General features: G+C 37.2%; 2 protein-coding genes across 9 annotated transcripts in view; one reads left to right on the top strand and one right to left on the bottom strand.

Moving 5' to 3' along the window:
• The window catches only part of LOC129444633 (multiple PDZ domain protein), a 60,520-nt gene extending 41,852 nt beyond the window's left edge, over positions 1–18,668 (bottom strand). For 3 of the 6 annotated variants that reach the window (XM_055205399.2, XM_055205403.2, XM_055205404.2), the window contains exons 1-11: positions 18,570–18,668; positions 16,888–16,938; positions 16,597–16,760; positions 10,341–10,523; positions 10,050–10,186; positions 9,674–9,893; positions 5,284–5,406; positions 5,002–5,184; positions 4,465–4,567; positions 4,247–4,335; positions 2,147–2,399 (exon numbers count right to left, since the gene is read on the bottom strand). In XM_055205399.2, the coding sequence (XP_055061374.2) occupies positions 2,147–2,399; positions 4,247–4,335; positions 4,465–4,567; positions 5,002–5,184; positions 5,284–5,406; positions 9,674–9,893; positions 10,050–10,186; positions 10,341–10,523; positions 16,597–16,760; positions 16,888–16,938; positions 18,570–18,591 (1,528 nt within the window). In that variant the 5' untranslated portion in view covers positions 18,592–18,668. Of the gene's footprint in view, positions 1–2,146; positions 2,400–4,246; positions 4,336–4,464; positions 4,568–5,001; positions 5,185–5,283; positions 5,407–9,673; positions 9,894–10,049; positions 10,187–10,340; positions 10,524–16,596; positions 16,761–16,887; positions 16,939–17,104; positions 18,024–18,072; positions 18,538–18,569 lie in introns of those variants that run through there. The other 3 variants (XM_055205400.2, XM_055205401.2, XM_055205402.2) reach the window with 3 other exon arrangements.
• Positions 18,669–18,676: 8 nt separating this feature from the next.
• adgrl3.1 (adhesion G protein-coupled receptor L3.1) overlaps positions 18,677–24,004 on the top strand; it is a 144,158-nt gene continuing 138,830 nt past the window's right edge. For all 3 annotated transcript variants that reach the window (XM_055205409.2, XM_055205408.2, XM_055205405.2), the window contains exon 1: positions 18,677–19,163. The gene's annotated coding sequence lies outside the window, so the exon portion shown is untranslated. The remainder of the gene's footprint in view (positions 19,164–24,004) is intronic.

The raw sequence follows: 24,004 nt of genomic DNA, 5'->3' as shown, positions 1-24,004 counted from the left end.
ATATGTGAAGTTTAGCTCAAAATACCATATAGATTATTTATTATAGCATGTTAAAGCAACACCAAGAGAGTTTTGGCTCTTTGCTCCCCCTACAGGTTAGAAGCGTAATTGTCCATTACCCACTGTCATAAATACTGAGACATAGCTGGCTCTGATTGGATTGTAGGTCTGCCGTAAAGCAAGTTTTTGTAGTATTCACTCGGACTACAGGACCGCTACCCGACGGTTGGAAACTTCTTTAGTGCGGTTTTGGCCGATAGAGGGCTGCAAAGCGAATGTGAAAGTGCTGTTCACCTTGTTTAGAGTGGATGAACGACTGAAACTGTTTTGGAAGCGTTATTTTAAGGTAAAAAAAACTCTTTGGTGTTGCATTAAAATTGCCACTTTGTAGGTGTGAGCAAATATGTGCCATTTTTGTGTGTCCTTTTAAATGCAAATGAGCTGATCTGTGCACTAAATGGCAGTGCTGTGGTTGGATAGTGCAGATGAAGGGGTGGTATTATCCCCTTAATCTCAATTACCTTTTTTTTTTTACATGCTTGCAGAGACTAAACTAAGTTACTGGGTTGTTCTTTTTCACATTTTCTAGGTTGATACAGTATAAGCACTGGGGACCCAATTATAGCACTTAAACATGCCAAAGTCAGATTTTCATGATATGTCACCTTTAAAGGGGACAGATAATGAAAAACCATTTTTAGCTTGTCTTTGTTGAATAATGGTAGTCTACCCACATTCACAAACATACAAAAAGTGCAAAACATGCTAAACATCTCAGTCTCATAGAAATTCCTCTTTTAGAAATGTCAGCCAGAAAACAGCCAAATCTGAAAAACTGATGCTTATGACATCACATGCATCTAACTGCCCCTACACTTTAAAATTATTTGGCTACATTTTTTGAGTGGCAGCAAAGTCAGCCAATCAGTAATGAGATTGCAAGTTAAGCCGGTAGGGGGAGCCAAATAGGTGCAAAACCACTTGTTTAAAATCCCCCACCCTAATAGAGCTATCTGAGAGAGTTTTTTAGGAAACTTCTAAGGCATTACAGACCCAAACAAAAATTTTTTTGTCAACATGTCACATCACAGAATAAGGATAAATACTCCGTTCAATCATTCTATGTCACCTTTAAATGAAGCACTAATATGTATTTATTTTGGTTTCATGAAATTTTATGAAATATGCTCAACATAATAATAGTTTTCTCTCCTATTGTTTCACTTCGGAAGACATTTATTAACCCACAGGAGTCATTTGGATTACTTTAAAGGCACAATATGTAATTTTCGGCGCTAGAGGTCGTCGATGTCATCATAAGATGGTATGAAGGAGCGTGGAATGATGGGAGTTATAGTCTTTTGAAAATCAATCAGACAGGAATCACAAATCATGTTCATGGATTATATTAATGAAATAAAGTTTTAAGTATTATGTTATGATGTAAGCCAACACAGTGGCTTGATAGAAACAACAATAAAGTGGTGTGCTAGACACTACAATACTACTTGTGAACTGCATGTGTTGCATACACCGATCAGTCTGTGCACTGAATGACGTTGAACACATCTATGATTTCCACCATTGTAAAAGCAGAAAGGATAATTTAACATAAAATTATTAAGATAAGAAGTTATATACATGTAGGATGGCATGAGGATGAGTGAATTATAAGAAAATATCTTTATATTAGGGTAAACTAGTCAGTACCAAACCAATAAATGCCTGTATGTAAATGGATAACACTTAAACAGCAAAAAAATTCATGCTGAGATTTCTTAAAGAGGTACTGTGCACATCTATCACTTTCACTCCTACAAACTGAGGTATGTGTCGGAATTGTTGTCTGTGGTAGCCGCATTGCACAAATGCACTTCATTTACATTAAGCTGAAAATAACCTATATTATTTCTTTATCACAATAATTTTCATTTTTACAGAAGCATTTGTGCAGTTGCAGTTCTCCATCTTGGACTCTAAATAACAGGTCTGCTTTGACTCAACTGAGGTCAGACAAAGAACAAATAGCAACAGAAGGTGGTATTACAAGGAGTTACTGAAACTTTAAAACATACAGAGAAGTTGAAGTGAAACAGAATTCAAGAATCAAACTCAATGTGAATGAATGGTAAAAAGTTTCACTAACTGTTCTCTCTGTTGAAGTTGAAATCGCGCCGTTCAATGCAAAGAACTTTCCCTGGGGGCAGCGCTGGCTTTGGTTCTGGTTGGCATGGGGGTGGCGGAGGGGGCAGAAGACCCAGTGGGGTCAAGGGTCTTTGGGTTTTGATGGGCATTGTGGGGGTTGTTTGTGTTCCAGATTGGGAACCGTTGTTCATCTCCACATGTTGGCCAGTCAAGTCCAAAATCTCCTCTACCTTCTGTTCACTGCAGTCATTCACCTAAATAGACACACACTGACTTTATTACCTATAATGGTCAGGACCTTTCACACTGTAGATGCAATGGTCTTTATATTAACATAATTATATATACTTTATACCACAGGCTGTTGAATGCTTTATTATAAAATGGGCAGTTCTGGTCCTATATTCTGATTGGTTGAAACGCGTTCTAAGCTGTGATAATATACCCAGGTAGCTCCATGCTTCAGACCGGCTTACATAGCTTAAGTATCACTGCGCAACTGTTGCTATGTACTGATTTATGAAAATAAACACCACAGTCACAATCATATTTTGAATTTTTCAACAATTGCAGTTAAAGGCGATATCCAGATAAATGTCAATAAACATCTAGATCTTTCCCTGACATTGACAAGTTATCTCGTCATTTAACTGTGGGTTCACACCAGTTTGAGGTGTCAAATTCACGTCTAAATTATAGTCATCGAGACATTCACGGGAAAATTCGCGCCATGGGAGGGGCTTCTGCGACTCCGCTTGCTTACTATAATCACGTCACTACTACAGCAAGCTCCTGATTGGTTAACGCGGCACGTTTTTCCGCCAAAGTACACATTTTTCATTTGCATGTTTCCTGTGGCAATGCTCAATTCGCGCTAACTAGACTCGCGAATGAGGCAGAATCGCGTCTACCGTGCCGCGAGATCTCCAGATTAACTTAACATTGAAATCACTACCGCGGCTGGTGTGGACGCAGCATAAGAGAAAAACGCTTCCCTACCAAAGACGAGTTTTTAAGGCAAACCATATTTCTGCTATTATCCACTAGGTGCCGATCTTACACAACTTGTAAAACACTAAAGCATTTACTTCACAGTTTAAACTCCGTTTATGTTTTGAGGATTGGTCTGAATCTGATCTCTAACAAAAGTCCTTTACAAAAATGCAATTATCTCATTTTTGGTATTTTTTAAAAAACCTACCGGTATTTGAGAGGTGATAAAAAGAGAAAAAATAAAGATCTGATGAAACTTTTAATTTGAAAGCGGAGGGTCTGTTCTTTAATTTGATATTTTGTATGTTTATATATTTAAAGAAGAAAATTTTCCGGCAGGCATTTAACTTTTGTGAAAAACATAAAAAATGCTGCCGCTGGCTGGCAACTTTTTTTTTCAACGCTGGTGGGGAAAGAGTTAAACATGCTTCCAAACATATTTGTTCCACACTTCAGTAGCATGAAATAAATGTTAATGTACAGATAAGATTCATTTTAAAGAGCACCTATTTCATTGCTAAAAAACAACGTAACTTTGTGTATTTGGTATAACACAATGTGTTCGCGTGGTTTATGGTAAAAAAAAACATTATTTCCACATACCATACATTACACTCTCTTCCTAAAACGCATTGATTCATGTACAAAACTCATCGATATGAAAAGCGCTGTGTCTGTGATCTATATGTTGTAACTGGCATGAATACCTCTGACGTCAGCCAGAAATGTGACGCTCCTTACCATGTTTGAAAAATTCCCTCACAATGCAATGCTGACAGGAGTTAACTTACAGGCTGAGGCCGAAGCGGAATATGATAGCATCGGTGTTGTCTCTACATCACCAATACCAGGAAGTAAACTGTTGCCTACAATCTGTGTGTTTGCTGTAGTCCAAGAAAAGAGATTTACGTTGGAGACGATAATTCGCGTCATCATTTACTTTGTGGTATGTACCTTTTCCATATCGTTAACATTTACTAATACAGACTTACACACCAAAGGAAATGTAAAATCGTGAATCAGACCATAGTTTCTCTTTAATACAAAAATGTAATTCACCTTCAGTTTGTTTAAAACCTCATGCTGTACAGGTACAGTTTGAACTCACAGCAATAATGTGATCTCCAGTGTGAATTTGTCCATCCTGATCCACTCCACTTCCCTTTAGTACGCTTTTAACTACAAACCCACTGGAGTCTATAAAAACACACAGGACACCAATCAACATTAAACATTTCATTTAGACAACGCACCTGCCAGAGTCTCCTACTGTAGGATGACAGGAACATAATCATGTTGAAAGATGGCAATATTGCAAAATCATACCTGTGTCGAGGTTTTCCACAGATTTTGTAATATTGAAGCCCAAACCGTTCATGTTTTTAGCGAATCTGGCACTGAACTCTACTTCATTCCCCTCCACTGAATCCTGTAGAAAGATAATCCTTCATTTTTACAGCCTTAACTTTTTAATATTTGCACTTGCAAAGTCAAAATACAGTGACAGTTTGGCACTTTGGCATTTAGATCATAACAATATTTTAATCAAGATTAATGACTTACAAAGTGTGAATAAAGTTAAGTCTCAATTTAAACACAAACTCTCTCTCTGCCCATTTACAGACTATATTGACTTTCACTCACTCAACCTCTAACCCCTTGTGTGTTAACACCAATTAATGTCCATCAATGCATCTGTGATGTAATTTTCACACAATTCGATATGTTAGAGAATACTTCAACCAAATGCTTTATAGTTTCTCACCCTTATGTCTTACCATTGTAAGACCTATTGAGTGACATAATTATAATTTTGTGTGAACTATACTATTAAAATGCCATATAGCACGTACACACACACACCTGAGTGTCCTGATGCAGAGCAATGGGGGGTGAGAGGTCACCATCAGTGGTTTCCCTGGCGATAAGAAGTTTTACTTTGAAACCAGAAAGACGGAGCTCCTGTGCCACCTCATCACTGCTCATGTTGGACACGTCCACATGACCAATCTGGAGAAGTAGATCACCGGTACGTAATCTCCCATCCTGTGTATACAACTGTGGGTCAGTGGATTTGTGTAGGCTTCTTCATTTGAATCTGTATGAATAATTGTGTATGTATGTGAATCTCAGCTGATGTAATACTTTTCCTGCGATCCCATCAGGTAAGATGGTTTTAACTATGGTGCCGGTCGTCTTTCCTCCCACGATGCCGAAACCCAGACCCGATCCGTCATTTTGTAGCTCAATCAGATGAATCTGTCGAGGCTGTGTAGGAAATTTGATCAATGGCATTATAAATATGTACCATCCAGCTCCATTTCATCTTAACTGAACGACGTCCAACATTAGCAGGTATTCTTACAGTGGACTACATTCACATGAGACTGAGGCTTTCACAGCAAATATCAAACCTAACAAGCATAGGTAAAGGAAAGCTAATGTATATAACAATGTAAAATGCTAGATGTACTTCACTTATAGTGGTAATGTTATCAGATTATTGTGGTTCTGTAACATAATTAAGCTGAAAGGTAAAAGTGAGTCGGATATACGGAATAAGATAGATGTAGGGTGATATAATCTATATGAAATACAGTAAGAGGAACGCTCTACAACTACAGTAGCAGTAGGCGGGAAAATAGGGCCTGGAAGTCTTAAAGGGGACATTTTACAAGATTTTTTTAAGATGTCAAATAAATCTTTGATGTCTCCAGAGTAAGTATGTGAAGATTTAGCTCAAAATATCATATAGATCATGTATTATAGCATGTTAAAATTGCCACTTTGTAGGTGTGAGCAAAAATTTGCTGTTTTTGGGTGTGTCCTTTTAAATGAAAATGAGCTAATCTCTGCAATAAATGGCAGTGTCGTGGATAGTGCAGATTAAGGGGCGGTATTATCCCCTTCTGACATCACAGGGGGAGCCAAATTTCAATTACCTATTCAATTTCAATGGGCTAAGTAAATTTTATGTAAAATTTTCTTAAAGGGGACAGAGAATGAAAAAACATTTTTACCTTGTCTTTGTTGAATAATAGTAGTCTACCCACATTCACAAACATACAAAAAGTGCTAAACATGCTAAACATCTCAGTCTCACAGAAATTCCTCTTTTAAAAATGTCAGCCAGAAAACAGCCCAATCTGAAAAACTGATACTTATGACATCACAGGCATCTAACTGCCCCTCCACTTTAAAATAATTGGCTATATTTTTTGAGTGGCAGCAAAGTCAGCCAATCAGTAATGAGATTGAAAGTTAAGCCAGTAGGGGGAGCCAAATAGGTCCAAAACCACTTGTTTAAAATCCCCCACCCTAATAGAGCTATCTGAGAGAGGTTTTTAGGAAGCTTCTAAGGCATTACAGACCCATACAAAAAAATTGTCTACATGTCACATCACAGAACAAGGATAAATACTCCGTTCAATCATTCTATGTCACCTTTAAATTTTTCTTGAATTTAGTGTTTAAGAAAAAATTTCACGATTTTTTTGCTTACCCCATTGGCAGGTTTTTTGCTTGTTTTATGCACAAAATCACTTAAAGTTGATATTTTTGGTCTAAAAACTAGACTTATTTTCTTGAGTCGTGTTGGTAATCAAGAAAAAGCATCTTAATTTAAGAATTTTTAGATATTTTTACTGAAAACAAGACAAAAATACTAAGATTTTTTTCTTGAAAATCACTTTTTGCAGTGTAGGAAAATAAGTTTACTTTTTTCATAAACACTTAAATCAAGAAAATTTTTCTTATTCCATTGGCAGTTTTTTCGCTTTTTTCGCTTGTTGTGTTCAAGCACAAATTCGCTTGAATTATATATTTTTGCCTAAAAACTAAACTTATTTTCCTAGGTCACTTTGCTCATCAAAAAAATGCAACTTAATTTAAGAATTTTTATATATTTTTACTGAAAACAAGACAAAACACTAAGTAAGAAAGTCATTTTTTGCAGTGTGAGGCACTTCAGGAGATTTGCTAATCACACGAATGTTTCTTACAATAATATGGGTAACATGGTTGAATAGCTGGGCTGGCCAAAGGCAAATGTATGCTATTTTAGTTTTAATAATAATTGTAAAAAGCAATGACATTATTTTGTGTGACAGTGTTCCTGTAGCTCAGTTGGTAGAGCATTAGCAATGCAAAGGTCATGGGATTGAACCCCTAGTGATGTTAAAACACAGTAAAAGCCCTTTCACATAGCACTTTGATCCCAGAAAATTGCCAGTGTGCCTTTTGTGTGGACGCAAACACGTCTCGTAACTGATTCTGGGATCATTCCCGTAAAAGAGACCTTCGAATAAAAGGACCTGCCAAATGCATACATTTGATGTAATCCATTGTTTACTTCTATAGTAAAGGCTTCCCAGTATACTATAGAAAGGGTCCAAATAGGCTTCTTCTTTATGTATTAAAGGTGCAGTGTGTAAATTTTAGTACATCTAGTGGTGAGGTTGCAAATTGCAACAAACGTTTCAGTCCACCGTTCACCGAAACGCATAGAGAAGCTATGGTAGCCACCACCGGACAACAATGTCATCGTTAGAGACAACTTAGTAAAAAAAGTTTGTCCGTTAATGGAATATTCCAGTTTCTTAAAAGAAAAATCCAGATAATTTACTCACCACCATGTCATCCAAAATGTCTTTCTTTGTTCAGTCGAGAAGAAATTATGTTTTTTGAGGAAAACATTGCAGGATTTTTCTCGTTTTGGTGGACTTTAATGGACATCAACACTTAACACTTAACTCAACACATAACATTTTTTTCAGCGGAGTTTCAAAGGACTCTTGGTGATCCCAGGCGAGGCATGAGGGTCTTGTCTGGCGAGGCGATTGTCATTTTTGACAAGAAAAATAAAAAATATGCTCTTTTAAACCACAACTTTTTGTCTAAGTCCGGTCCAGCGCGACCTAACGTAAATGCGTAGTGACGTAGGGAGGTCACGTGTTACATATATAAAACGCACATTTGCGGACCATTGTAAACAATAAACTGACACAAATACATTAATTAGTATCATTCAACATACAACAACTTCGGAACGGTTCTCTTTCTCAACACTTGTAAACACTGGGGCGGAGTTTCGCGTTCGTCCTCAGTGACCTCTTCACGCCATGACGTAATGCGTGGGGTCACGCTGGCGCATCACGACCAGATCTAGACGACAAGTTGTGCTTAAAGTGTATATTTGTTATTTTTATTGTCAAAAATGACAAGTGTTTTGCTAGATAAGACCCTTATGCCTCGTTGAGTTAAGTATTAATTGTTGGTGTCTATTAAAGTCCATTTCCAACATTTTGGATGACATGGTGGTGAGTAAATTATCTGGATTTTTCTTTTAAGAAAATTGACTATTCCTTTAAGGGCTTTTGTAGAAACAAAATGGCGACTTCCTTGTTACATATTAGGACCTTTTAAAAGGTACTGTACCAGTGACAACATTTGCAAAACTTTTTTGTTGGAGAGTGTAGTTTTTCAGGGCCTGCTCTATAAGAACTATAACGTAATCACATAGTTATACTATAAAAATATATGAAGAGTTTGGTTCCAAAACGCGATATATGCCATTTAAAAAAAAGAGAGCTACCAAAATCAGTATTGTATTAGGTCACTATTAAAAAGTAAATTCTTAATTTTACGCAAAATCCGATATCATCTTTTCTCCCTTTTTTCCCAAAATGCGATAAACGCAAGTCCTCCTTCTCTGCAGAATGCAATAAATCTGCTCAACAAATCACAGCGCACCATTACATGCATTGTAAACAATACACACGAAATCCTAGTTTTCCTCATCTACTTTGTACTTCGTGATCAACAAACAAACAAAAAATAATACTTTTGATGACATTAATAAACCTGTGGTGGTTTTCTGTGGCGGGGAAGAAATGTAAGCCACTCAGGCTTATGCGGCTGTTTTTTGTTCTCACATGACATCATCAAGCTTCTGTCATGCTAACACATTGACCCCAGGGGATTTAATGAAAAACTTTCCAATATTTTACTTGAAGTCAACGAAAATCGAGCGGGACCAAAACATTTTACAACTGATCGCTGTCAACAAAGTTCAGGGACAACGTCCCAAGGATGACAGCAGCAATGACAGTGTTGTTAATATGACAAAGTAAGTGTTTTCATTAATGCCATTAATTTCATTTTTTAATCAGTGTATACCACTAGTCAACTAAATGAATATAACATGGCAAAGATGAATGCACATTTATATATTCATTCAACAGATTTATAGCATTTTGAAAAAATAAACTTGTCATGGTAAAATTAATAATTTTTAATAATAAATCTTTGAAAATGTAATAATGGATGTGAATTTTTTATGTTATTTTAACCTGAAGATGCTATGTGAACGTTTTTAACAGAAAATATTGTTTTCATCTTGTCACTTTCTTGGTATAGAAAACAAATTTTTCCCCAAATTAGTCAAAATTGATTTATTGCGTTTTGGAACCAAACTCTTCATATGTTATGGCATATATTACAGATATAAATAATACTTTTTTAAAAGGATGCTTACACTGAACTGTCCAGCAAGACCGCAGAGGTTTTTGGAGAGAGAGACGGTATGGCCTATCTGTGGGGGGTTAACCTCTGTCACTGGTCCTCTGGCTACAGTTAAGGTCACTATGGAGGCAGCTTCCTGAAGAATCTTCACAGCCTCTTCCTGTGTTACCGAGGAGTCGAACAGCTTACCATTGACCGCCAAAATCTGATCAGCCTCACACAGACGTCCATCACTGGAGCAGTAGAGGGGGTATGGAAAGTCGATATCTTGTTAATACATATACATGAATTATGCAGCAGCGAATGAAAACATCAGAATAATCCAGCTCTGGCCTTTTCTATTCCGTCAAGTTTTGCTGCATTTGCATTTTTTGTCCGGTATACTTTACCTGTCTGCCACTGAGCCTGATTGAATCTCCTGTATGAAAATACCGTGACCTCCACTGCTTTCAGCGTCCAAGCCAATAATATGGACGCCTAAAGCACTGTCTCCCTTCTCCACGTCAAAACTAAGCACAGTCCGACCCTGAGCGAGAGAGGGAGAGCGAGGTTGCTCTTATGAGATGCATTGCTGAAATCGTAACATTTATGAAAGGATGCAAAACTAGAATGTCACAGGAAATGTATCTCAATAAGTTGGTTGGATTTTATTTCATGTCGATGATGGTGTTTAGACATACCCGGGCCATATACTGCAGAAGTGAAATGTCCTCTGTGATGCAGGGTTCAAAAGTCACATGATTAGTGGGTCGACAGAGGTCACTGCGTCCCTGGGCTGAGAGGTAGGAGTGACTGTAGCTCAGCGTGCAAGTGGGGCGGGATGTGTCATTCATAGACTGGGACTGAGGCATCGTGGGAGAGCCCTGTACAAACACACAGCCAGAGTGATGTAAGTAACTCGTCTGCTTTAAAAGTGAATTGCCACAAAGTTGAAATTCAGTCTGATATTTGATGCTACTTTTTAACAAAAGCATTCTTCCTCCAAGTACAAAGAGAAGTACAATTTTGATATTTGAGATTTAATAGATTTGAAATTACAATTTAAGATATCCCAAATTAGAGAGACATATAGTTGTGCATAAACTCCTGTTTAGTGTATGCGAGCTGTGTCCATGTGTGAGAATCTCAGCGTACTCTCAGTATGTGATCCTTGAACTTTTACTCATATACTTATTAGTGTATTTGTGGGTGTCTGTGTGTCTGGCTGTTTCTGTGTGTGTGTGACTTGCTGACCCCTGTCTCCCTCTCTTACTTAGCACAGATTTAGTGGTCAGCTCAGGTAAGTAGCTTATATAGCCTGGTCTCTGTTGCTGTTTTCAAAGAATCATCTCTCAAATACATCACACTGTCTGTCTCTCATCTTTCATATTTGAGGGTCAGTGACAAAAATGGTTTGGCAAGATGAGATTTTCAAAAGTCTTTTGAAAAACGTGTTTTAAAAGCATGCATCAGGTTTATTTTAATGCACATAGTGTATTTATGTTGATTTTATGCAATAAAAATTACAATTTGCACCATTTTTATATGAGTTAAGACTGAATGGACCAGAAAATGTCAAATGGTGTAACCGCCAATTGCGCCAAAAAATGATATTTATTAAATATTTTATCCAACTTGATGATGTGGATGAAGCGTAATCATAAAAAAACATTTTAAATTAATTTTATTAGTTATTTCTAAATGTACATTTTAATGCGTTTTTGTAATATTTGTCCTGACATGCTGAAAACGGCTCTGTTTTCTAAATAATCTTTGAGAAATGTAAAAATGTATGTAAAAAAATCATATTACACTAACCTAGATGATTATATTTTATTTCAAATTTTTTATGAATATATTTTTATTTTTTGTGTTTTAAAAAATACTAGTTATACCAATTGACACAGACCGGTTACACCACATTGACATTTTTGCAATTATCCCACAAATATTCTTTCAAGATGAAATAAAACCAGAAATTTTAGACTTGCTGCCCAAAAAAGAGAATGTATGCAAGTAATCTGCAAATTTATTTTGAAATTTTAACCATTTTACATTTAATCGAGTTATACGGAAACAAAATAATTAACGTCATGTCATTGACAAATAAATTGAACTTTGACACTTTTATCTGAAATATTGCTAAGGCCACTTTTGGTGAAGAAATGTATAATGCAAGTAGTGTGCAAAATATAACTTTATACCACGGGTGTGTTGAATGCTGTATTCTGATTGGTTGAGAAATGTTCCACGGGTATGCATTATTTTTTGGATAACCGCACACCTAACTTGTCAAATGTCTTAAAAATAGGCACCAAAGCAATGTTTGTGGTAACCGTGGTATAAGTGGAATAATTGACTCCGGTCCTTTGAATTATTTGAAAATAATGCACACCTGTGGTGTAACGGCACTACGCTTTGCGTCGTGGCGCATTACCACCTTGAGTGTGCATTATTTTCTTATAATTCAATGGCCCGTCCTCAATTATTCCTTACATATTTCATGACCATATATTACATCACATATAGTATATGGCACATTCAAATACTATTTTACACAAACACAGATGAATACTATGTCCATTTAAGAAAAGGCAAAAAGACAGGAAGTGATGAGCTTGATTAAAGAATGACTCGTATAAATGATTTAAAGTGCAAAGCATATGCTTATCCATGCCATATGGTCTAAACCGTTTTTTCAAACTGTGGGACGCACTGTGGTATTAGTTGGGTCATAGAAAGTTGCTTGGCTGTAGCAGTGAATGAATGACACAAAAAAAGTTTAGTCCAGCTAATGACATTGATTTTGATATAAAATACAATAATGTATTTCGATATTGCAAATTAAACTTACATTTCATTTAAAAATTACAAGGAAAATAAAAAACTACTCAATTTTAAAACAAGAAAAGAGTGTGTTTCCTATTATTTACATTTAAAAATAATGGTGGGTCCCAGGATAGATTATACCTATTTAAGTGGGCCGTGAATTAAAAAGTTTGCGAGCCCCTGGCCTAGCAATGCAGAGTGAGCACCCGGATTATCTAATACAGTATTACTTATATTATACATAGATGGTTTCAGTGGCACCAACATAAACAAACAACTTTTGTGGCCCAAACAATACCTTTCCAAAAATCAATATCAACAGAGTCATTCTAGAGTAGAAATAAGCTAAATAAATAACCAGTAAAATACCTTAGTTCAAATCATTGCTAAAGTGTACACTTTTTTGTACAATGTTAGCTAAAGATCCTTAAATTCTTGCCTATCTGCTAAATACGCACAGCAGGGATCCCTGTTCACTTTCTCCCCTAGTCTTTTGGAAGCAGAAAAATTTTTATGGTATTTGATCCAGAGGTCAGTTTAGTCGCTAACCAAACCAATAAACAAGCACAGACAAACCGTCTATACTTTTAATATAATAACTTTGCTACCGTACATTAGCTACATCTTACAGCATATTAGAGCAGGTCATGTCTCATTTACTGGAACCTCAAGCTTCTCTCACTTTGGCCAGCGAAAGATTTGTAAGACAATCAATCGTGGACGTACATTATAAAACGGACTTTAGCACCCACTGTGTCTATCTCCTGATGGTATCTGTGGAGCTAAATGATCTAAGGTACTTTTTGTTTGCACTGAAAGCTTATACAGACCAACACAGCCCACTTCCAAGATAAGATTTCATTCTGCACCTGAGACACAATTCGCATGCTGTGAAGCCAGACCACCTTTCTAACTTCTTACTCTAGTACCCTTGAATAACCCTTCCCACCACTTCCTCTCATGTCTCTTGGGCTTATATGACCTCTTTACATGGTTTGGAATGATAGTCATTCCAAACTATCGCTCATTCCTGAGCTTGATAATATCATACTAAAATAATAACTGCAACAGATGTGAAATTCAAGCTCAGGTGGCAGTTCCATGAAATAACCAGTTCTTTAACAGTGTTCAAATATTATGCCAGGTTGGATCACATTGTTTATAGTGCTATTAATTAGTGAAATTAATTCTAAGTTTAATTAAACTAAGTATAATATGCTGATATAAGAAGTCAAATTAATCACAAAAGGTCTCATATACTGTATCAATATTCATTAGGAAAGAACCCTAAATGAAGATAATCGAAATATGTTTTAGTACTGTGGTAGATGTGAAAAGCATTGAAAAGACATAATAAAAATGGTTTTAAAAGTCAATATATTGTTATTTTCCCCCCCGTAAACAGTAGCCTAGTTATTTGCCTGTGTCTAAGACCCCTGTGTCTATTCTGTTGCACTACTGTAGCTTTTCGTGAAAACAAAAATGTATTTTTTCTGAACAGCTTCATTCTTATTCTGCGCGGCATGCTCTTGAAAGGCGCAATATAAGGTGTTTCTATTAATAACTATGCCCACTTTTGGCCCTGTGGACTTTAAGAAAATAAACAATTTTCACACTCTCAATAATCAACACTGTTGTTTCACTGTCTGATTAAATGTGTTAACAATGTCCAGCAGTTTATATACATGCATTGCATGAGGATTATGTCATTTATCTGTAGCAGATTCCTGCCACAGTTTCAATCGAACCACTTCACAAATGTTACATTATGTACTGTGATTAGAAAGTATTATGCATTGTGTAATAAAAATTATATTTTCATTTTTTTCATGTCAGACTACTTTGTCTAGCCTAATTTCAAAACTAGCATTTTCTGGAAATGTAATATTTGTATTTTTTACTAAACTTACAGCTTGGTGGAAAGGATGCACATATTTTTTTAAAACAATTATATAAATAATTTTTGTACAAAAAATAATGACTTTAAACTCTACGTTTACATCTGCATTATTTTAAAGTAATTATTATAGTTTAGTTTAAACTATAAAGTGTGTGGAAGATAGATTACACAAATTAAACAATTAAACCTATATTTAAGGACATTTTAAAACAGCAAGATGTGGAATAAAATGTTATAAACAGTACTGATGTGATGTTCAAATTTTTTTTTCTTCAATTTTTATTTCAATAAAAATACATTTCTATGACAAAAAATCTTGACTGACTGAAGACCAGCAAAACATGCTTCTAAAGCTATTTCATGCATTTTGACTTATTAACACTGTTGGATTCCTCATAACAAACATAGGCAAGGTGTCAAAAAGCAGTTGGATGTATGATATAGTATTTCTGTGCCGAATGCACTTCGTCAGGGTCAAGTTTCGGAAAGTTTTTTTCGAACATAAGAGATTTATACATTACAATCTTGCTTTATTTCTTCCATGGGCAATTTGAGTGCAGAAAGTACAGTGGAAGTCCTTATATGGGCACTTTACCTGGAATAGCCAAGGGGCAACCTTACAATCTCTCTGATGAAGCCAATACAGAAGTGAATTAAACTGCAATAAATCGACTGGCCGCTGGAGGCTAGCTCCAAAAGTGAGTCAATTCCTGTAGACCCTCCCTCATGTTAAAATGGCCATCTTTACAGCAGAAAATAATATGCTTAAAGTCTGGTACAAAAAGTGTTTTTGGCCTATTTAGCTCAATTTGCCCTACATGACAATTGTGTCTTTGTGACTCAACTTAAGTGACGATTGAACAGCCACTGCTGTCACTAGAGTCGAGCTAGAGGGGCGTGGTTTCAGCAACCAGCCACCTCAGCTTCACCCACGTCCCGCCTCTTTACCCATTTTCAGATATCCACGAGTGATGCGAGGTGACGCATGGCCAAGTTGGCGACGGCAGGCACCGCCTACTTTTGGCTTCAAAAACAATCTTCAGAAACCTGTGGGTGACGTCAGGGACATTATGTCCATCTTTTTTTACAGTCTATGAGACCAAGAGCTGACACAAAATCAACTTCACCAGAGAAGTATATTTTTCTTTGTGAGGGAAATTTAAGCTTGTTCAGCTTCCCAGTGAAGCCAGCATTATGGAAACAATGGGTATAGTTTGTTTATCTGGGGTAGCAGATGAGTGCAAGTGTGTTTGTCTAAAGCTGGATGTTTAAAAAATGGGGCGCCCCTAACCAGGTCATGAGTCACAGGCGATAAGTAAAACTGCATTAAATGTCTGTTTTGTTGTCAATCATTGCGTATAATGTAAACAACATGAAAATGTAGGGAATCATAAGTTGTCCAAAGATAGTGGGATAATGTTTTGTGTGTGTTGCTTGCTCGTAACTCGCTCCGCCCGCAGTATTCCTCCAGGGGCTCGTTCTTTACTGGAAAAGTAGTACAGCTGATCTGTCTTTTATAAATCTGATAAAACTAACGGTTCTTTGGAGATATGAGGGATGCAGTACTACTCAAGATTAACACAAGATTAGCAGATCTTTAAGGAATACTTCAAGCTTGAATTACCCTGATACCAGGATTATTTATTGCATCATTTTTGTAATAATTATTCATACTATATCAGTGCATTTATAGTTTTTGACAACCTTTGTGGGTTTTCAACCAACAATACAACAGAAAATGCAAACTGTTGTCATTATGTCTCAAAGCATTGTCTGCTGAATACCATTGCATGCTTTATTGCAGAGCGCATGTTGAAGGACTGCTTTATAAAATGTAAATCTCAATGTCAAGTAAAACCCAACGTTTGCTCATCAGCATAAAGTATACTTTTATTCCGTGCATGTCACATCTGGGTACTACAGAATCAGTTACCATGGTAATGAAAGAGACGTGCAATAGCCTACATGCAGATGTGGTAAGTCATAATTATGCCACTATCATCCAATCTGATGTAAGTACTTTTGACCTCATTTTATATGATACAAACGACACAGATACATACATTTACATACTTTACTCTGGTAATTAAACTATATAGGAGAGCATTATACGTTTTATGACAGCACTATAATTTGGAAGAGCTCATTCTTATGTTATGAATCCTGCAGTGGTGTCGCATGCCTGATTTTATGTCATGTACTAAGAGGGTGATGGTACAGTCTCTGACCTGCTGTTGCTGCTGTCCAGTTTCTTGCATGATGAGTAACTGGTGGAACAGGGGGCTCTGTAAAACACTCTTGAGCAGACTGAGTTTTTCCTCGGTGGGTAGTTCTCCTCTTTCCTTCAGCCTCTCCTGCAGACGCTCCAATGCCAGCAAAGCACGCTGTGTATCTTCACACACAGACACATACACATGGACACATTATGGAGATATTGTCACTTCAAATGTTTTATTATAGAGAAACACGACATACTAAGGGTGTAAGGAGAGCTTTCGTAAAATAACTACAGTACATACCAATCATTTTCAAATTTTTTGAGTATTCAGCTACTGCACTCTTTCTGACATCTGTAAAAAGATAAGTACAGTAAAGTCACATTAGTTTCCATTTTAATAAAACTCATAAGCATATGCAAGATACACAACAACGAAAACAAACAAATTCGTCCTTTCTCAGCCTACCCAAGTGTTGGCTTTCTGCTACTTAATCTCTCATTGGTATGCGAGGGCTTACCTGTGACAGGTGCAGTGACGTGTACCAAAAAGTGAGAGTGGTACAACTTGGCTCGTGTTTGTCTATGGAACCGATGACAGTTTTTCTGAATGACGCTGACGGATCACTTCATATCTCACTAATAACGCCTGGTGCAATCTGTTATTCATATTGACGCAAAGTGAGCTGGAATCTCGCGAGGTTCTCTTGTACTGAACGCGTGGTTGTGTTTGCTCCGTTAAGGCGCTTACCAGGAAGATTTAGCATCTGTAACGGACTTAAACTGTGAACGACGGTAATTACCCTGGACAGATGTCCTTAGTATCTGATAGGTCCGTCAGCGTCTGTATTTTAAGTAGGCCTTCAGGGACTAACGTGAAGAAAAGTATAAACAGGGTAAAGGTGACTGATGTGTAAATATAATCTATAAATGGCCCATGAAAGGGATGTAAAATAAACAAAAAAGGTTCTAAAAAATTCTAATGTTTCCACTACAAATAACATAAACCCTTTATGTTCACCATTAAACCATTACAAAATAAGTTTTTGTAGTGTGTTTTGATCGTATTACTGTACAATAGGATTTAATTGTGTTCTATTTTTTTAACATCCCTTAAAAACAACACATGAGTGAGTTTTTTACTAAAAGCAGTAAGTTACAATACTATTAACCAATAAATCCATTAGAATTTTATGATGGTTTCTATTGTTTTAATCATCAGGGATCTAGGCTAGTTTATCCAACGAGCTAACATAAACCATTGCGAATTAGCGGTATAAACAGCATGAAATGTGGGCTCTGACACTTCTTCATTTGAAAAATTAAATGTAAAAAAATAACATTAAGCAAAATAATAAACATTCAATAACTGAAAAATAGAAGTAAAATCTGCCTGCTGTTGTCAGGTGTAACTGACAGTTGCGACGCATTTTTTTTTATCGTTTTCTGTTTTAGACTGTACCAAGATCAATCAATTTTGATTTCTCACCCCACATTCACCTCCAGATCAACAGGTTTTTCCTCACAGCTCATGGAAAACATTTGCGGTCGTGTCGTCGGGTGGCCGTAAGCCCTGAATCCATTTTAAACGAGATTTTCAAATGTCGAATGTGGCGTTAGAAATATCCAACATAATTTAGACAGTCGGCGGGATTACGTGAGTGACAACTGAATGTCAACGCGCATGTCCCGGATGCGCCTTTGATGCTCGTGAGTTTAATGTAAATGGATGTAGGGCTCTCTCTCTCTCTTCCAATTTATAACAAAGTCGTCAGGTCTTATTACTGCTGCTCATGAGAGACATTTAAGTTAGCGCGAGATCACAATTTACAATTGGTATATGTGATATTATTTTCTGGCTTACTATTGTCATAGTAAGTTATCATTGATTTAGTAAAAAATAAAAAAGCTTAAAGCAATATCAACAAAAATAGGTTGTAGCCTAATAAATGAATGAACTGGTAAATCGTACGAGCGTTACATAACTGCAGGTGATAAGGTTGACCATTCACTGCTCTGCATGCTTTCTGCCACCAGAGCGCGCTCTGGTCCTCCCGTCATCCAGCTTCTGATTCACCGCCCCTCTCTTTTCCTCCCTTTCTTTCTGTTTCCCTCCCACCCTCCATCCTTGAATCAAGCATCACTTTGCTTCCAAATTGGCTTGTCATTTTCTCTCGGCACTCGCTCTCTAGCTGTCGTGTCGCGGCCCTCCGAGCACGGACGATCTAGCGATGGACTGGCGCTGATCTCGCGGATTGTGCCATCGCGGGACCGACTCTGCGCATTTTGCTCAAATTCCAGAAAAGCACTGATCGGGATACAAAACAAGGGCTCCGATCCCCCATGGTACCGTAGACCCATTGGGCATAGAGCAGGAGAATACTCGATACATCGCTTTCATCCACACCGTGTGTGCCTCGGCGCATCTGGAAGATCAAGCATCAGTGCCTCCTTTCTCTGCGTGTTGTATTCAAGCACGGACACATTGTCACGGGAATTAAGGACCGTTGTGAGATCACACACAGTCCGATGGTGCTGAGCACATCCGGATCGGATCATTCAAGTGCTTTATAAGATGCGGTGAGTCAATGGTTTTCAGTGAAGCGACGTTATTTCTTAATGCTCAATAAATCAAACAGTGGACGTTTGGCTAAGAGCGGCGATGATGCTGTAGTTCACACTCTTCAAACTCTTCATATCGGGCAGCTGAATTATGTCATTGTGTGTGTGTATGAGAGAGAGAGAGAGAGGTGGGGGGTCTTTGGACACAGGATGCTTTTTGCTGTGTGTCGTGCGTGGTGTTTTAATGGGCGTCGGTGCGCGCGAGCGCGTGTTTCAGTGTACAAGTCGTAGCCTTTCAGCTCTTGACGTAATGAAACGTTAGCTTTAATTATTTTATTAGAGGCAACGTGTGGCGGATCGGTGATCATACCGTTCAATAGCCGGTCTGTATTCCTTTTATATAAGATTGTCAACGCCAGCGGACTGTGCCTTTCTCTGCCTCTGTGCCTGTGTCTGTTTGCACAGGAGATGTGTCGGTATGGCAGCATCTAGAAGAAAGAGGAGGAAGGCATTTTCAAAATAAAAACATCCTTTAGCTTTGAAAACATCAATGCAGCTAAACCCCTTACAGATCTGTGTAAAACCATATGACCTTGATTCAAAACACATGTGGGATTTATGTCATTCTGAACATGATATGAAAATAATATGCATGTTTGATCTCAGGGAACACATTGCTAAGAAAATAATTGAATGCATTGTAAATTGCGTTGGATTAAAGTGTCTGCCAATTCCATTAATATGTAATTTTGGAATAACATACATATAACTAAATGTACAATATAACAACATGGTTATTAACAATTAATAATAGTAAACAATACACAATTATGTTTATTATTAAAGTAATAAATGATGAGTCCTCTCCTCTTACTGATGATTGTTTACTTCATGTGGATGACCTATATTAGGAGGAAGCACGCAGGTTTACTTCTACCGATGGCAGCACATTCATGTCACATATCACTTTGTTATAGAAATGCATACAATAGGGATACAATATGGATTATCCTACATACATTTACTTAAGTCACTATTTTGATCAAAAGCTGTATTTTCATATACATATTTGGCACACATTTTTATCCAAAGCAACTTACTATCGAGCTATATATTTAATAAATCTGTGCATTCTCAGGAATTAAACCCACGACCTTGGTTTTACTAATACAACTTTTCCACTACACACTAAACAATGGGTTATTTTCAACTCAACATTGGGTCAAAAATGGATGAGCCCAGCTGTTGGTTTAAATAAATCCTGAAAATGTTTATATTTGACACAACAATGGGTTAAAACAAGTCAGCATTTTGGGTAGAAACAACCCATGGGACTGGACAAGTCTCTTTTTGACTCAGTGCTGGGTTGAAAATAACCAAGCATTTTTTAGAGTGCTACAGGAACAGGTAAGGCCTTGAAATCAATCACAACCAAAATATCTGATGCGTTTTGATGAGGCGGTTACGCCTGGTCTTATTTAAATCTATAATATATTTGTCTGTTGGAGTAAGAAGAATTAACATTGCAAAATTGTTCAAAATGACATTGAATTATAAAATGATTTCTGCAGCATATTACTATACTGTAGGTCTAAATAGATATAAGCAGAAAGAAAGAAAAATGGTTCATATAGTGGACTTGGGGGGAAAAACATTTCTGTTCCAAGTCATTTAGCATCTTCAAAACATTGAGCAATTACACATTGAGTTTATTTCTAAATTATGCTATGCCATTTGCAATATCGGTCGGCTACTTGATTTCTTACCAGCTATAAACAGATGACATATTTCAATTGTTGCAATAGTTGAAATAATTGATAGCGTACCACAGTCAATTTAAGATAATGGACAATTAAAAGTCTATTAAAGATTGCCACTGAGTGTTATTTGTAAACTTTCGTAAAGTTTGCCCAACCCTGTGTTTGCGCAAGTGGATTTGCGATACGAGATTTTGAGTTTCTGGTTAAGATGCTCCCTCGCCATGTTTTGTAAGTGGGTGGTTCGTTGAATTTCTTAGCGAGAGTTCACACGCAGGGTGGGGCTGTATTTTTCACATTGGTTTTCTTGGTTTGCCTTGATGAGGATGTTGTGTAATTCTAATATGTGGGTTGGTGAGAATTTATCTGTTTATGCAGTGTATTTAATGTGTGTTTGTATATGTGTAATTGTTTGTATATGTTTTAAGTGCCATGGCATGGGTCAGTGTGTAATATATACCACTCAGTTAATATCACACTAAAGGCGTTGGGACACATTCCACAAAACATGCTTTCATCATCATCTACAGGCAACAAGTTCACAAACACAGCATGCATAAAGCTTTATTTTGTGTCCAATCAATGTACAACTACAAAAATGCAAACAGCTTGTTGTTGTTGTGTATAATACTTGTTCTTAATCTTAATGTTAATTTTATCATATAAAAACAATATACTGTATAATTAACACTTGTTTTGGGCAAACGAGTGCATGCGTTTGAAGCAAATGAAGTAGTCTTGTTCTAGTGAGTGCACCTCTTCTCATTCTTCGAATGTCCTTCAAGCTAAAATAGTGATTCACATGAATAATACAGCTTCCTCATCTCTATCTCTCTCTTTTTCGTTTTCGCTCGCAAATTCATCAATTTTATACGCACTCAGGCAAGGACCTGAAAGCTACTGAGCGTGCACAAGCTGTGTTTTAAAAGAAAAGAGGGTGTTTGTATGTGTGTGATTGAATAAGGAGGTCAGTTAACAATGACGTTGAGATTTGGAATGGCCTGCTGAAGGACTTCGATTATTTTAGTCCCAACAGGACATTGAGAGCAGTGGATCCCATGTATGTATGCGGGCGTATGCTTTCATTTTCATCCATTTCTGAGGTTAAAAGGTTTTTAGGGGGCTTAAGTGATCATAAGAGAATCATTGGGGTATAGTCTTCGTGTAAAGAAAGGCACATGATGTAAGTGTGCGTGAAATGTGCGGGGCCTTTTGTGTACACCCGTGCTTATAATGTTTAGAGCATGCTATGAGTCATGGTGTGCAATGTGCGCGAATTGCTCCAAGCTAAAGTCAGGGCAAAAATAGTGATGATGATGTCATCAAACACAGCTTTCTCACAGTAATGTTCCTGACCGTGTCTACATGGAGTCCACAACTCCCAGAGACCCACTAATTTGCTCGAATCATAAATACAGCGTGACAAAGACAAATGCGGCCCTGTCAATTCGCAGCAATATCAAAACCCTGTTATGCAAAACACCTTCAGCACTCTATTAGAAAGTAAATTTAAAGCAGCAACCCTTAAATAAAAGCATGAGAGGGTATTGACCATTGGATTGAATAATAAATGTTGACCTGTTTTCTGTAATTGTGACTTGATCAAATAAGCATTGCAACTAAGAAGCATTTTATTCGATTTTTATAAACTGATTTATATCGGCTGTTGTTGCATGGAGTCAGTGATGGCTGAACAACAAACAGTACAACAGTTTAAAGTTGGTAGTGCAGACGCACACCTGTGGGAGGTCACTTCTTTTGTGGTGTGGATTGTGCAGCACACGTATTTGCATGAATAGAAAATTTGCTTGTAAAATGAGCTCATTATCATTGTGTTGTCTTTTAAAGCGTTGTCGTCGTGCAGAGTAAAAACCGTTGTGATAAACTGACTCATGCATTACCCACTGCATAAGAGAGCAGCTTAAAGGGATAGTACACCTAAACCTATGTTTTTGAATGATTGAAGAAACGCTATGCGGCTCTTCCATTACTACAAAAGTTTATAATGGCCAAAAATATTTCATAACTTTTTAAAAGCAATATGTTTACAAGATTTTAGTCTTTTATAACAGATAACTTTCACAGAATATCACAAGTTTGCATTAACATGTAATTAATAGGGTAATGAGATAAAGCATATTTGGCGTGCTGTCCAATGGGAGGGCTCTGAGCTTGAAATATTATTTATCTGGGATAGATGTACCAGGAGAGAGTGAGATGATGATGGGGTGGAGGAGGGATGCTGCAAATTTTTTTTGTCATGGGACAGAGGTGAGGGATGGCCATATAGACCTCTTCATGCCAATTGGTTGAATTACATGCCAATGCTCCTCCTGGATCTACTTAAGTAAACTCCATGACGTGTCGTGTTTGTTTGCTACACACCCACTTACCACCATGAGAATTTATTTGCATCAATCCAGTGTTTTTAAATGCACGCTTAAGCGTTGGTGCTTTTTACTTTTTGGAGCCTGACAGATCCTGAACCATTTTTGTACTTTTTTGTGAAAAACACACAATGACAGAACTTTCATTTTTGAATGAACTGCCCCTTTGAGAGACTGTATTTATATTTGGAAGCGATTTCATTAAAGTAATCCAGAATAAAGCAGCAATATGAAAAAGCAATGCATCTCGGTTTCTCCTTGAAACTTTACTTATTCTTTCTGTGTTATAAATCAAGTGGACCAACGGTCCATTTTAGCGTTGTTTTAGATGCAAGACTCCTTCTAAGTGCAGCTCAGTATGACATTAATGTTAAATCCTTATGTCTTCTCTCCGTCCGCCGCCGGTCTCTCAGTCTGCCCTCAGGCTTGGAGTAGTGACAGATTTAGGGAGAGTAAAGCAGTGGGTGTGATAAAGCAGCCCTGTGATTGATTGATCACACTGAAGTTTGATTGCTCTCTGCATCGATTGCTCCTGGCTGTGTTGGCACTGTTCATTGTTGAAGTCAATGGCAGCATTTTTTCTTAATCAGTAATGAATGGCACAGGAAACTTCAACCTCCAGTTGTTTCCTTTTTCAGCTTTTGGACAATGAGGGCTATTTCAAGAGCGAAAAAATAGCTCGAAGTGTTTAGCTTAGCAATGGGTGCTTTTTGTG

Source organism: Misgurnus anguillicaudatus, chromosome 3, assembly GCF_027580225.2.
Source record: "Misgurnus anguillicaudatus chromosome 3, ASM2758022v2, whole genome shotgun sequence".
In the NCBI taxonomy this organism is placed as follows: domain Eukaryota; kingdom Metazoa; phylum Chordata; class Actinopteri; order Cypriniformes; family Cobitidae; genus Misgurnus; species Misgurnus anguillicaudatus.
The sequence above is the reverse complement of the archived record's forward strand: the minus strand, read 5'-3'. Positions and strand labels throughout refer to the sequence as shown.